Source organism: Natator depressus, chromosome 8, assembly GCF_965152275.1.
Source record: "Natator depressus isolate rNatDep1 chromosome 8, rNatDep2.hap1, whole genome shotgun sequence".
Taxonomy (NCBI): domain Eukaryota; kingdom Metazoa; phylum Chordata; order Testudines; family Cheloniidae; genus Natator; species Natator depressus.
Window position 1 is genome coordinate 42,880,344 of NC_134241.1, and position 14,684 is coordinate 42,895,027.

Here is a 14,684-nt window from a genome sequence, read left to right on the forward strand (position 1 = left end):
TCACCAGTATCACGAATTATGCTACCCATATAATTAAATTTATTAACAGTTTTCAAGGTTTCTCCTTCCAAGTACATAAAATCAGTAGGTAAATTAACCTTCATAATTTCCATCTTTGATTTAGTGATAATAAGACCTATTTGTTTGGTATAGTATTTAATTACACAATCATACCCTATTATTTTCCCCTAAGACTGAGAGAGTTCAGTATTTAAATATTTAAGGCAAAATTCTAAGCCAAGGCTTTATTCAGTCTAATTTTAAGTAATCTAGACATGCTGATTTATATAGAATTACTTTTTTTACCGCCCCCATCCCCAAATTTAACATTTTTTATCAACAGCTCCTCATTTCTCATGGCTAATTATCCATATTATATAGTCCACCCCACCCCCTATTTTTCATACTAGAATTTTAGAAAGCATTTCAGTAGCAGAGCTATTTTAGAAACCTAATTAATCTCCCTCACTACTGAATGAGCCTCGTTCCTCTCTAGCATTTTTATACTGACAGATTTGTAACAGCCATTCTTAAACCCTTTGGTAGCATTAACACATTTTGCTGTCCTTTTCTTGCCCCTACAAGCCTTATTTAGTCTCATTTAGTTCCTGCCCCCTTTCTTCATTTCTAGGACAGTTTCATTTCTAGGTTCACGTCTTTGAGCAGCCCGGCAAGAGGGTATGTCAATTAAAAACCCATGGCTGGCCCATGCCAGTGGGCTTGGGCTAAGGGGTTGTTCAACTGAAGTGTAGACGTTTGGGCTTGACACTGTGAGGTGGGAGAGTCCCAGAGCTTGGACTTCAGCCCCAGCCCAAATGTCTACACATCAATTAAACAGCCCTTTAAGGCTGAGCCCCATGAGCCAGAGTCAGCTGGCACAGGCCAGCCACAGGTGTCTAACTGCAGTGTAGACATACCTTAAATGGTCACTTTTTCCATGAATTCTCCATTTCTGGGGAAGTTTAGTCTGTTGTCCTTTGACCATAGTGCTTTTTTAAATGCTCCAATCTTCTTCCACACTTGTGAGCGATAACACTTCCTCCTCCCATTGCTCCATGCTCACTAACTTGTTTAATTCCTCACAATATACATTTTTGAACCTAATTCCTTTGGAGGGCTACATCCTGTAAACTATTGTTCACCATGTGTGACTGATACTAAGATTTCCTATTAGTCTCATACTTTCAGTTCTTCTCTACTAGAGCAAAGTGGATCAAGTTAGTGTCTCTATTTAAATTTTTTATTAAAGCTAATGTTAAAAAAAGTATATAATACATAGATTGAGAAAAGAGTGTCTGTACATCTGGGTATAGTCCTTAGATTATCCACAAATACAAAGTTTGTTTTTAAAAGTCATATGATACATAAAATACATAATCAGCAATAACCCAACTTTAGGTGAATAGATTTAATACAGTTTAGATATTAAAATCCGAATACTCGGATACATCAGCCATGAAAAATTGTGCAGAGATTTGGTTGTGGAAAGCAAATATATCAATGAGTGGAGACTGTCTCTCAGTAATTGAGAATTAGGTAGGTTGTCCATTTAGAAAATACAATCCTCAAGGAAAGTATTTCAGTTACTTTCCTGACTGCGCTTCTCAAAATTGTGCTCTGTAACTATTAGAAAATATACTTGTTGCATTAGAACTACTCTTCCAACTCCTCTTCCCATTTTAGGCCTTCTATTATTATTTTATGACACCCAAGAATGTGTTCAATGTCTCATACATGTACAACCTTTGCTTAGACTATACACAAATTTATGTGAATTTCCATTTGTGAAAATCATCAAGTCACATTTCTGTTAGGCCCACTACGACAATTTAGGATATCCTGCCTAATTCCTAATCAGGACCCTGCCAAATTCCAGATGTTTCCGCAGAGAACTCTACTGAATTTAGAAGCCAAGGGGCATAAGAATTAGTAAAGCATGACAACCAGGCTCGGACTTCTGCTAACAATGCTCTGTAAAGGAAGGACATTCCTCTTTGGATTTGCATGGTTCTCATAGAAAAATCAGGAAGAAAGCAGGCTCAGACATTGATGAAGGCAAACACAGAATGCTATCTGTCACAGAGAGGACTTCAGCACAAGGAAATCTTACAAACTTTTGTCATTACCATTCAAAATGCAGAGACCAACTTCTCTTCTGTCACAGGCCTGTAATTCACAGACTGCTTCCATCTGGTCACGGAGCTCAGCCATGCTCACTTTGCTGCAATGAACTATCAAACCATTTCTCAAAGATCCCTTGCATCAGGACAGACTCTGGGGACACCAAGTACAGCAAGATGAGCACTGGACCAACACCACCCTATTTCTAAGAATTCATCCCACTCAGACAACAAGATGTCCCTGAGGTCAAAATACAGTCCAGGCCACCACCCGCCACTCTAATGCAGGCCAGTCCTGGCCAATGAAAGGGTTGAAAACATCTAATATTCCTGATAACAGGGATAGTCAACATCTCCTGTGAAGAAGGGAATCTATCACTCCAGTCAACACTTAAGACACTAATATGCAACCCCAGCAATATCACAAAACATTGCCCACTGTTTTTGAAAAAGCTGTCTGAGAAGCTGGAAAAGAACGGACTTCAACTTGATCTACCAGTTGCCAGCATCCTAGATCCCTCTCAACAACATTTCAGGCCAGGGCACAAAACCAAGACAGCAGTGGTTGTTCAGGTGGATGACTTCCTCTTATCCAAGATTCTGTAGATGTCCCTCTGAACTTTGACACAGCATTACATGCTGGCTGATGGTTCTGTCTGGCATGCTGTTTGTATTTGTCCCCTCCAGTTTTCTCAGTGCCTGGCCAAAAAACAGCATCTGGACTAAGAGCAGTTGCCTAAAGCTGGACACTGGTAAGACAGAGGTGATACTGATGGGGACAAGAAGAAACTTACTTCCTGCACTCCAGTCATTAACTGGAACCACAGTCTCTGTGATGTTCTGGACTCCACATGCATAGAACATGCTGGTGAGCTCAATATATAAATCTGTTAATGACTGGTTACACTAGAAAGATAAATAAACCTAAAACGGTAAGTTGAAAGGTGTGAGGGGCTGGGTAGAAAACTGTATGAGAGCAAGAGACAAAGAGAATAGAATATATTTTTGTTGGAATGGAGTGTACACCAGGCCTTTCTCACACGGCTTCTGCCTCCATGCTTGTGAGTTCAAGGGTTCTGAAAATAAAGTCTTCAAGTTGGCAGATGAGATAAAGCCTGGAGACAGAGAAAGGAAAGAGGAATGTGACAGCCAGAATCCAAGAGACTTGGCTGGCATAGATGACTGGAGAGAAGAGGCCATTCATTGTAAAAATGTTAAATAATCTGGGAGTAAGGAAGCAGATCAGGGAATCTGAACTAAATGTAATTGCCATTCCCCACAGTGAACAGAAGAGCTGCAGGTTACTGTGATGGAACCACTCAGTCCATCAGTTCAGCACACAGCCACAGTAAAAAGGAGAAATCAGAAAAAGAAGGTTACCCTCCTGTAACTTGAGTTCTTGGAGATGACCTCTGTGCATTCCCAGAGTGGGAATGTGCAGAGATCATCTCAAAGAACTAAAGAGACTGAATATAAATGGACCGAATACAAATCAAGGCAGTGAGACTGTTAGCCTAGCCTTAAAGTATGTAGACTCCTGTAGAGATAATAGGTGCAGTTCTGCACACTTCCAGAGAAAGGGGCTGACAGCACAGATTATACTACTTGGAACAATCTACATGATAAAGAAAGGTTAAGGAATCGGAGTTTATGCTCACTGGTAAAAGGTGGCCTCCAAAATATGAAAGGGATTGATACAGTTGATAGAAATATATTTTTATACTGATGATGACTTAAAATACTAGAGGATGTAATCTAAAAGTTGAGAAAACTATACATAAGAGTAAACAGGAATCAGATAAAAGTATCCCATGCAACTGGTGATAAATATATGGGGAAAATTCATCAGGAAAAGTAGCTGATGCAAGCAAAGAGACACTGTGGCTTGCTTCTTAAGGGGAGAATGGATGGGGTCAAATGAAAACCACAGTAGCATGGAATTAAGAAATGTAGAAGCACTTGTTTTCTGAACCAGATAACCTTTTTCTAATGCAAAAAGTTCTTATGATAATTCTGCTAGATAGAGTTACAACATGGGTCAAAATACATCTTATCTGGGTTCTTTAGTATGTTCTACAGCATTCAAGAACAACAAAAACAGAAAGGAAAGAAAACAGAAATTGATCCCATAGACTGACAGAAAATACACATTTCCAATTAGGAATGATAGTGTGTTAGATTTTCAAATAACAATGTACTATTGGCCAGTATTTATTCAGGACCTCATCCAGCGAGGTGCCGAGCCCATCCTATGATGTTCTCAGTACCCTCCACAACCAGCTCAGCGCCTCACAGCAGCAGGCCCCGGTGAGTAGATCAAAACTCCATAGCAACTGCAGTTACAGTTTGCCTAATCTGAACACTTGCTTGTATGATTCTGGATCTGTGCCAATCCTAATGCTGATACTTTTCAGAGCAGCACAATAATAGAGATAAATAAAGCACCAGCTATTATGGAAACAATCACCTTTGCTGACAACACACACGTGCTAGTGGGTTTTGAAGTACTTTTCAATACAGGTTAGATGATTTTCTACTCCTTTATTTTGCTCTCTGTATAGAATAAGGTACACTGACAATCAATGGTCCTGCCTCTACAAATTCTGTAACTCATTTTGTTAAATTGCTGTTTAAGAATTATTTTCAGCAGCTGTAAATGGGTGAAAGTTTAATACAGAAGTGAGATGTATAAAAGTCATAAGATGCACAGAGGAAGACATTGATTTTATGATGATCATTCAACATAGTTCAAGGGGATTTCAACACACTATCTGGCTGGAAAAATGAAGTTTGAAATTTCAACTGCTTACAAATTTAGTTGTCTTTGAGTCTGTTTCACTTCTGACAATCCATTTAATTTATAACAAAATGTGTGACTGCTATGTTTTCTTAAACATAAAAGATCAGGCATTTCCATTTGTGATAACTGTAGATGCCTGCAATTCAGCTTCTCTTCCCTCCAGTTTCTTAACTTATCTGAGTAAGTCATACAACAGAGGCTAGAATGATGAGGGAGATCTAAGAATATGTCCTTTAATTTAACTGGCCTCATCTTCAAAAGGAAGTTGTATAGGTTTTTGACAACATTCATTTTTCCACATATATGGGAAGAATGTTTGAGGAGCAATCAGTTGTTTGTTAGATGTAAGAAAACTGCACCCTTAATATTTAGATTGATTCATTACCATCCAGTGCCAATAAACTGGTTCCAGTCGTTTCCATTCCAGAAAGGCTTCTAATCGAGAGGTTTCAGACTCGAGTGACTGCAACAACTGGGGAGGGGGAAAAAAAAGAAAAGAAAATCAAGTCCCATTTAGTCATCTGTGCAACATATAAAGTGCAATTTTTAACGTCTGTTTGGTCTGAATAACGAAGGCTAGCCAATCACATACCAAGTGCCACTTCTTACGTAGTACACGTTCATCATAGTGCACCTTATAGATTGACATTTACACGCAGAAAATTGGTTTGCTAAAGATATAAGGATTTAGAATACACATAAACTTGTCTGGATGTATACATCTCACCCTACTCTGAACTGCAAACATAAATGCTTCTTTCAGAAGGCAATGGGGTACACAGTGAGGAACGGAGTCGTGTGTCCAATACTCCAGCAATTTCTTCCTTCTGACTACATGCTGCTATGACTGGGGATTGCACTATACATTATTTAGTGGGAAGCAATGTAAATCCTAGCTATGCAAATATGGCATAGAAATGAAGAAAAGCTTTTCCTCACATCCATAAGGTATTCCACTCCCCAGCCATACAATAACCATAAACCCCATATACACGAACGTGGCTTGACATGTCATTTTGAAGGGATCAAGACAATACAACTCATACATAAAAAGGTCTTTACTCATGTAGATCCTGAAACCTCATGTGCTTCTTAAATACCAAAATTAACAACACTGCTCAGCCACACTCCACACACTGCTGCTAAAGTGGTCGGTCACTATCACATTTGGATCAAACCATGTCCCCCACTATTCTTTGAGTCTGGCCAACATACCAAGTTTCAATCCCTCTCTTCTCTTTGAGGTCATGCACAGCTGTGTCCCAGCCAACATCTTGGACCTGGTCTCTTTTTGCATCCCCTCCAGCTCCACCATTCTAGAAACCATGTCAACACTGACATCCAGTTATTTCTACTTCTCCCATCTCTGTGCCTTTTTCCACACTGCTCCTATGCACAGAATGACCTCAGAATCTCAGGACGCCAAGCCCATCTCCCTGTTCCTTATCCAAATCATTTAGAAACACTCACTTCTCCTGCAGTGTCCACAAATAATAACTGACAAAGAGGAATTCTTTCTGAAATGTTATGTATAGCCAGATTGTCTCCCTAACTGCTCCTGTTACACAAGGAGCTCCTCTACCACAGTTCCTATTTATAGGCAATGCAAGAACTGAGGGTTTTTACAAATGATTTTAAAATTGTGTATACCTAGAGGGGGAGAAAATATATGTCACCAGATTCTTCCCCCAATTTCAGATTGTATATGTATATAATGGCCTCCATTTTCAAAAGGGGTAGCCTAACTTGAGTCATCTTAGAGAGGAATGGAAATTACTGTACACCTTCCCTCCAGAAATCAGGCTATTATGGCAGCTCGAGCTGGGCACACAAAATTAACAGTCCCTTTGGAAAATTAAGATGAGTATTTAAAGTTGGAGACAGAGATCCCAAGAATGGCTAGTTATACAGCAGTATAATAAAGAGATTCCTAAAACTCTCCTAGCTAGAACAAGATTGATGGGAAAACAGGAGATAAACAGAAGATAAGTAAACTATGTGCAAGTGCCAAAGACACTCACCATCTTTGTGACAAAGAAAGGCATCGAGGTAAAGGCCATTATTCAAAATGAATGCGTCCATACCACTATAGCATCGCAAGCAAGTTTTTGAAGAACTCCAAAAGCATTTTTCTGTCATGATTTCAAAGATGAAGATCAAGACTGGAGCTCTAATTCAATCTACTTAGTGCTGACATAACTGTTTTCAGGCAGCTTTGTGTCTTTTACTTACTTTGTACTGCAACGGCTAAGAGAGAACTCGAAAACAGGAGTTATTTGCTGTGCTATTTAACCCCTCAGAAATAATCTGCAGCTGATAGAATGAGGGGAGGAAAGGTACTATGATAAAATACTTGCTACAAATTACTGAATGCTAGATCCAAAACACGTTACACACTGTTCATGCAAACAGCACAGGCTGATATGTACTTCTTCACTGTTGTCAGTGACTGCCAGTTATGCAATAGCAGGATTTTATGTTTGTATAATTTAGAATGAAGGATAAAGAATAATAATATAGCATGTATTAAATGTATTGGTGTATGAGTTCATCATATCCTGCCAGCCACCCTTTTTGAATAGCAGAAAGGATTGGCCTAATGGGCCATTTAGTAAAGATGTGTCAGCCGGAATCTGAGTCTGGGCTGATTTCAAGGCAGTAGTAGACTTTTAAGGTCACTACTTTGTTGTAGGTTTAGCATTTTAAAATAAGTAAAAGAACGCTATGATTGTTTTCTTGTGCATTGCAACTTGATGTTCCTGTTCAAAATGTTCTGTGTAAATTAATTCTGTTTTGCGTGTGAATGAGGAATGTATGTGTAAAGAAATAAGTGTGAAGGCCATCGCTGAGCCAGATGTACAAGGGAGGAACCGGAGACAGACGCAAGGGCGCCAGGAGGTTGCAACGCGCCCCTATTGAAATGTCAGAGGAGAGCAGATTGACGACTCTAAAGATGAGACAGGCATCTTTAGAGGGGGACAAGATAAATTGTCCTTTTCATTTTTTATCACAACTAAGAAAACAAGCACTCGTCAAACAACGATTGATTACAGCATGACGGTGCAAAACTCACTGGTCCCAATGAAGGAAAATCACTATATAAACAGGGTTCGTCCTGCCAAGACTGCCCCGGAGCATAGTGTCGCGAACGACAGAACCCAGTTCCTCCTACTTGTGATCAACCTAGCTGGCCACTAGATTGATCTGGACTGGTAACTAAAACATCAACTGGCGGGACAGCGTGTGTGTGTGTGGTGTGATTGAATGCATATTCTAAATTGTTGTATCTTCAATAAATGCAGCATATTGCCTTTTCCTCTGAAAAAGATCCCCTGTGCTTCTTATAAGCATAACATTTTCAGGATTAGCAGGGATGTTAAAGGTGACCTGCAAAGAGGAAGGGGAGAGGAGAATTGGACTTCTGCCCCTTTTTTCTGCAGTATGACAGCTAAAGAGGGGCTGGCAGTTGGGGGGGGGATTTTTGTTCATTTGGGTTTTTCTTTTTGTTAAAAAAAAACCTTAGAAATATCACACGTCAGCTTTGATCTTCCCTAGTTTGGCTGAAGGAACTATGGATATTTGAGAGGATGTATGTTATTAGCTCTCACACCTTAACTGAAAGGCTAAGAGCATTGAGCCTTCACCAGAGGCTTTCTTTCTCTAACATGTTGATCCGTGGAACTAAATATGAGTTAAGTAAAAACAAAGCATCTTAATAATAAACCCACTCTCCTGCTGTGTGTGGGGGGGGGGTGAGAAAACCTGGATTTGTGCTGGAAATGGCCCAACTTGATCATCATACACATTGTAAGGAGAGTGATCACTTTAGATAAGCTATTACCAGCAGGAGAGTGGGGTGGGGGGAGGTATTTTTTCATGCTTTGTGTGCATAAAAAGATCTTCTACACTTTCCACAGTATGCATCCGATGAAGTGAGCTGTAGCTCACGAAAACTTATGCTCAAATAAATTGGTTAGTCTCTAAGATGCCACAAGTACTCCTATCCTTTCTGTAGTGGCACTAAAGAAATCACATGTATTGTGGACGTCCACTTGATACCGGCTGCCAACTAGTTATCGAGCCATTGATCACTACCCGTTGAGCCCAACAATCTAGCTAGCTTTCTATCCACCTTATAGTCCATTCATCCAATCCATAAGTTTTTAACTTGCTGGCAAGATAATAATAATGATAATGATAATAATCGGCGATCACTCATTACCGAGTATGATCATCTTCCATGGGAGTTTTGCGTCCTCAGGTGGCTAATAAGGCCAATCCTTGAACCACAAGTTCTCTTGCAATGAGGGCATATGTTTTCAAGCTCAGCAGGAGACTGTTGACCATGACTGGAAGCCAGTCTCTCCTTCCTTCTGCCTCTTGTCCTCTTCAGCTTGTCGGCAAGCAAGTTCAAAATGCAGGGGACCATCACGTAGGACTACATTCCATTTTTAACAATCCCGGGCAAGTGTCTTCCAAGCGTCAATGTCAATATTACACTCTCTTAGGTTGTCCTTCAGTAAGTCCATATAATGCTTCCATTGTCCACTCACGTTACGGTACCCTTCTTTCAGCTGAGAGAACAGGACCTGTTTTGGGAGGCGATGGTCTGGCATTCGGACAACGTGACTAATCCAGAGGTATTGCTGATGGATGATCATTGCCTCAATACTGGTGGTCTTTGCCTCTTCCAGGACACTAATATTGGTGTACCTGTCTTCCCATTTGATCTTCAGAATCTTTCAAACGCAGCGTTGATGGTGCCTCTCAAGGACCTTCAAGTGGTGTCTATAGGTTTTCCAAGTTTCGGACTCAAACAACAGTGTTGGAAGAATAACTGCTTGACAAACAAGAAGCTTGGTGTCCGTTCGAATTTCATGATCTTCAAAAACCCTGTGCTGTAAACTAGAAAAAGCTACACTGGCACAGCTCAGGTGATGTTGAATTTCTGCCTTGGATGAAAGATGACTTCCAAGGTAGAGGAAATGATCAACTTTCTCCAGTGCCACTCCATTGATTTTGATAGATGGGGCATGTAATACCTCATTTGGAGAGGGCTGATAGAGCACTTCAGTCTTCTTGATATTAAGAGTGAGACCAAGACATGTGTAAGCATTGACAAACACATTCAAGATAGTTTAAAGATCTTTCTGAGAGTGGGCAAAGATTGCGTTGTCATCAGCATCCTGCAGTTCCACAATAGATGTTGTGGAGATCTTACCCTTGGCTTTCAGCCTGCTAAGCCTGAACAGCTTTCCGTCCATTCTGTTTCAAAGCCAGCTGTAAACTTCCCAGCAACTAGGTAAAGAATGACGGCGATAGAAACCGCAAACACCGTTGGAGCAATGATACAGCCCTGTTTTACTCCTGTTTGTACTTCGAAAAGTTCACTCTGTGAGCCAATGCTGCTCAGAACAGTCGCTTTCATGTTATCATGAAGCAATTTTAGGACACTGATGTATTTATCAGGACATCCAATCTTAGAGAGTACAGTCCAGAGGGCACGGCGATTCACTGAATCAAAGGCTTTAGTTAAATCAATAAATACAGTAGTTGGTTTTGCTTCCGACACTTTTCTTACAGCTGCCGTGCTGTGAAGATCGTATCCACAGTTCCACAACATGGTCAGAAACCACTTTGTGACTGGTAAAATTTCTTCTGACAGGGGCAGAAGGTGAGTTGCAAGGATCCGCGCCAGAACTTTGCCTGCAATGGCTAGGAGGGAGATAACACAGTAATTTCCACAATCCGCTTTATCCCCTTTCTTGAAGAGGGTGACAATCAGGGCACCCCTCATTTTACTGGGTCTCTCTTTCTTTATCCAGAATTTAAGGATAAGCAGGTAAAGCTGCCGAATTAGCTCTGGTCCACTGTCTTTAAAGATTTCAGCAGGGATCACATCTAGACCTGCTGCCTTGTTGTTCTTCATCTGCTTGGTGGCATTGTGTACCTCATACAAATTAGGAGGGTCTCCGAGCTCATCCCTAAATGGTCATTGAGGGATTTGCTCAAGGATTTCATCTGCAACCACAGAATTATGGTTAAGGAGATCTTCAAAATGTTCTTTCCAGCAAGAATTGATGGCTTCGTTGTCCTTCAGAAGTGTGGTTCCATCCTTGGAGCGACGAGGATTCAGACCATGGCAAATTGGCCCATAAACAGCCTTGGTGGCTCTAAAGAAACCACATGTATTGTGGATGTCTGCGAGATGTTGGAGTTCTTGTGCTCTCTCAGTCCACCATTTGTTCTTGAGTTCTCTGGTTTTAAGTTGGACTTCCGTCCTCACCTTGGCTTGGGCTTCTCTCTTTAGTTTATAATTTATGTCATTCTGCCAAGCACAAAATGCCATTCTCTTCTCATTAATGAGTTGCTTAATTTCAGCACCATTCTCATCAAACTAGTCCTGATGTTTTCTGGTTTGGTAGCCTATGGTTTACTCACAGGCACCAATGATTACTGCTTTCAACTGGCGCCAGTGTTCCTCAAATTACTTCTGGAAACTCTGATGGGAGCTTTTCTTCTAAGACTGCTTGGAAGTGGTCACGCTTAATAGGGTCCTTCAAATCTTGAATCTTCAACTTGCGCCTGACCTGCTTCTTTTGCAACCTCCATTTGGGAGCCATCTTAATTTTCATTGTGGATTGAATAAGGCGATGATCAGTCCAACAGTCATCAGCACTTGTCATTGCTCTTGTGAGAAGTACGGCACTATGATCTCGGGCACGAACTGTAACGTAGTTGAGGAGATGTCAGTGCTTTGACCATGGGTGTCTCCAAGATGTTTTGAACTTTTCCTTTTGTCAGAAGAGTGTTCGTTATAAGTTCATGTTCAGCACACTTGGTCAGGAGCAGAATTTCATTTGAATTGCTTTTGCCAACTCCTTCTTTCCCAATTGTTCCCTTCCACAGGTCTGAGTCTCGTCCCACATATGCACTGAAATCCCCCAGAGGGATGATCTTGTCTTCTGTAGGGGTCTCCAATAAAATGGTTTCCAACTGAGAATAAAAATTTTCCTTTACATTCTCATTGGCATCCAGTGCTGGTGCATACGCGCTCACAACAGTTGCCTGTTGATTTTTGGTGAGCCTCAATCGGAGTGTCATAAACCGCTCATTGATACCAACTGGTACCTCGGAGAGGCACCTTACTAGCTTGTTCTTTGTAGCAAAGCCCACTCCATGCAATCGGGATTCATCTATATGTTTTCCCTTCCAGAATTAGGTGTATCCTCCTTTCTCCTCCCTCATCTGTCCATCAGCTCTTCTAGTTTCGGACAAAGCAGCAATATTGATGTTAAACTGACTAAATTCATGAGCAATAAGGCTGCACGTCACTCTGGTCGGTCACTGTTTGAGTTGTCCACCACGGTACGTACATTCCAAGTTCCAACGTTAAAAAGTTTCTTACATTTTCGACCGCTGAGGTGGTGATCCTGCTGGATGCAGCCATCCAGCCAGGAAAAACAGAGGCAAAACTATTTTTAGGGTTCCTTTTCTAACCCTTGCCCCATGTGGGGTGAGCAGAGTGGATCCTAAAAAAGACTGCTCAGTCATGGGTGCAGCTGCCGAGATGCTCGACCCACCTCAATCCTCGAGGAAGACGACTGTATCACACACCCACCGCTTGTGTGTTGGTCTGTAACTAGGAACTTCCGGATTTCACTGTCCTGTTCCCGTCGCCACTTGCCGATCGCCACCGGACTTTTGACTTGTGCAGTGTTATTTTTCCCAAAAACTGGAAGATGCCTGTGTGGGACTTGTTTTAAAGTGGGGAGACTGGTGCACAACAGTCACCACACTATCCTTGACAGATAGAGAACTTGAAACCAATGGCATGGGCACCATGACGATTGGAGATCCTCTATTTTCTGCAGCCTTCATCTACCTTCACAGCCGTTGTAACATTACACAACAGTTTCACCTCCTTTGTGCAGTTATCCTCCATCTGCTCTGCTGTTAGGGACTTCTTGGATCACACTTTGTCTGGAACCTCGCCCTTAACTGTTCTGCCATGGGTAGTCCTAAGGGAGTACATGACTCCAGGCAGCATCGCTCTTGGGGTCATTGAGACATGCAAGCCTCTCCACCACTACAAGGTGGTGATCCATGGAGATGTGCTGGCAAGAATACTGTGGAAGACCGTAACAAAAGCTTTGCTAAAGTCAAGATATATCATGGCCACTGCTTTCCCCATATCCACATATTTCATCATAGAAGGCAATCAGGTTGGTCAGGCATGACTTGCCCGTGGTGAATCCATGTTGACTGTTCCTGATCACCTTCCTCTCCCCAAGTGCTTCAAAATGGTTTCCTTGAGGACCTGCTCTATGATTTTTCAAGGGACTGAGGTGAGGCTGTAGTTCCCACGGTTCTCCTTCTTTCCTTTTTTAAAGATGGGCACTATATTTGCCTTTTTCCAGTCGTCCGGGACCTCCCCCGATTGCCACGAGCTTTTTAAGAAGCCTAAACTGAGCTTAATTTACTAGTACCCCAGCACCCTCCTAGGAGCCCGAGAGTCATATGATTTACATGACATGGAACAGATGACATGCACCCTCATCCTATGCTATACAGGTGTGAACTGCAAACGCTGCAGTTCCCATAGTTCGATGGAGCACACTGCATGACCGGATCTCAGATGGGTTTTGGAAATCTCAGCCTGGGCTAGCACATCTCTTAAAGCGGCTTTGAATAGCTCAGCCAGCTTCTGCGAGTTGCCCACCTTTATTAAATTTGAAGGCAACTTCAGGTATATCACTCAGAAGCAAGCCCACAGAGAGAGTTCATCTGGTAGTTTGACTTTGACTATGAGAGATATCTCTGCAATTGGAAGATATGCCTATTTGTATCTCAGTGTACACATGGGCTAGAGAAGAAAGGTGACTTGGAGACTGGTAGTTATGTCAAAACCACCCTTTTATCCACTATGCTACAATAAGAAAACATGCAGATATCATCTCATATCAGTCAGATCACTATGCAGATAGCACATCTATCATGTGTGTAAAGGCAAAGATACATCCACATTTTATAGCTCATCCCAAACATGGTAATAAAACTTGTATGCTACCCACATTATCATGCATTCTGTATATGCCATCTACTTTACAAATGACTCCAAATTTTTGAAAATATTAACAGGACTGTGCATTCCTCCACTTATACAGCCAGGTGCCTCAGTTACAATCATCTGACCATTCTTGGGCCCGGATTCTGAGATGAAAGCACTCTCAATTCCTGCTGACAAAGCTCAATGGATTAGTTTCTGAATGACACAGTTTCTGTGTATTTGCAGAATTTGGTTAGGCCACACCACCATCCAGAATATAAGCTGCTGTTGTTTTGTCTTCCCTGCCCTTCACAACATCCACAGAGGATAGTTTTTGCCTGTGTGGTGGAAACACTCTTCCATGAGATCCATGCAGCTAAATCAGTGGGTTCCCTCACACCCAGAATTAGGGCTACATGCTCCTCTCCACACACTTCCACTAATGAGGGGGAGTACAAATCAGTGTACCTGGCAGCTGAGGGCACAGAGGGCAGAAGTGCCAGCTCCAAACCATCTTCCTTCCCCCTGCCCCCCATGGAAGACATTCTTGCAGGGATCAGGTTTTCTGGACTGGAAGAGCACAGGAGAGGCTGGATCAGTTGCTCAACAAGCTTCAGATGCTTGGAGCATCCTGGCACAAATCTGTGCTGTCTGGGTTAGAATTAACTTGTGCTGGTTTCAATGCCACACACTGACACTGGAGGGCAGTATAGGG

The 14,684-nt window shown here is 41.7% G+C and overlaps 1 protein-coding gene across 3 annotated transcripts in view; it reads right to left on the minus strand.

Annotated features, from left to right (window-relative positions):
• The window catches only part of TEDC1 (tubulin epsilon and delta complex 1), a 166,043-nt gene that overhangs the window by 56,065 nt on the left and 95,294 nt on the right, over positions 1-14,684 (minus strand). For 2 of the 3 annotated variants that reach the window (XM_074960844.1, XM_074960846.1), the window contains one exon: positions 5,306-5,392. The exons of the other annotated variant lie outside the window; for it this stretch is intronic. In XM_074960844.1, coding sequence (XP_074816945.1) covers positions 5,306-5,392 — 87 coding nt within the window. The remainder of the gene's footprint in view (positions 1-5,305; positions 5,393-14,684) is intronic. 3 annotated transcript variants of the gene reach the window in all.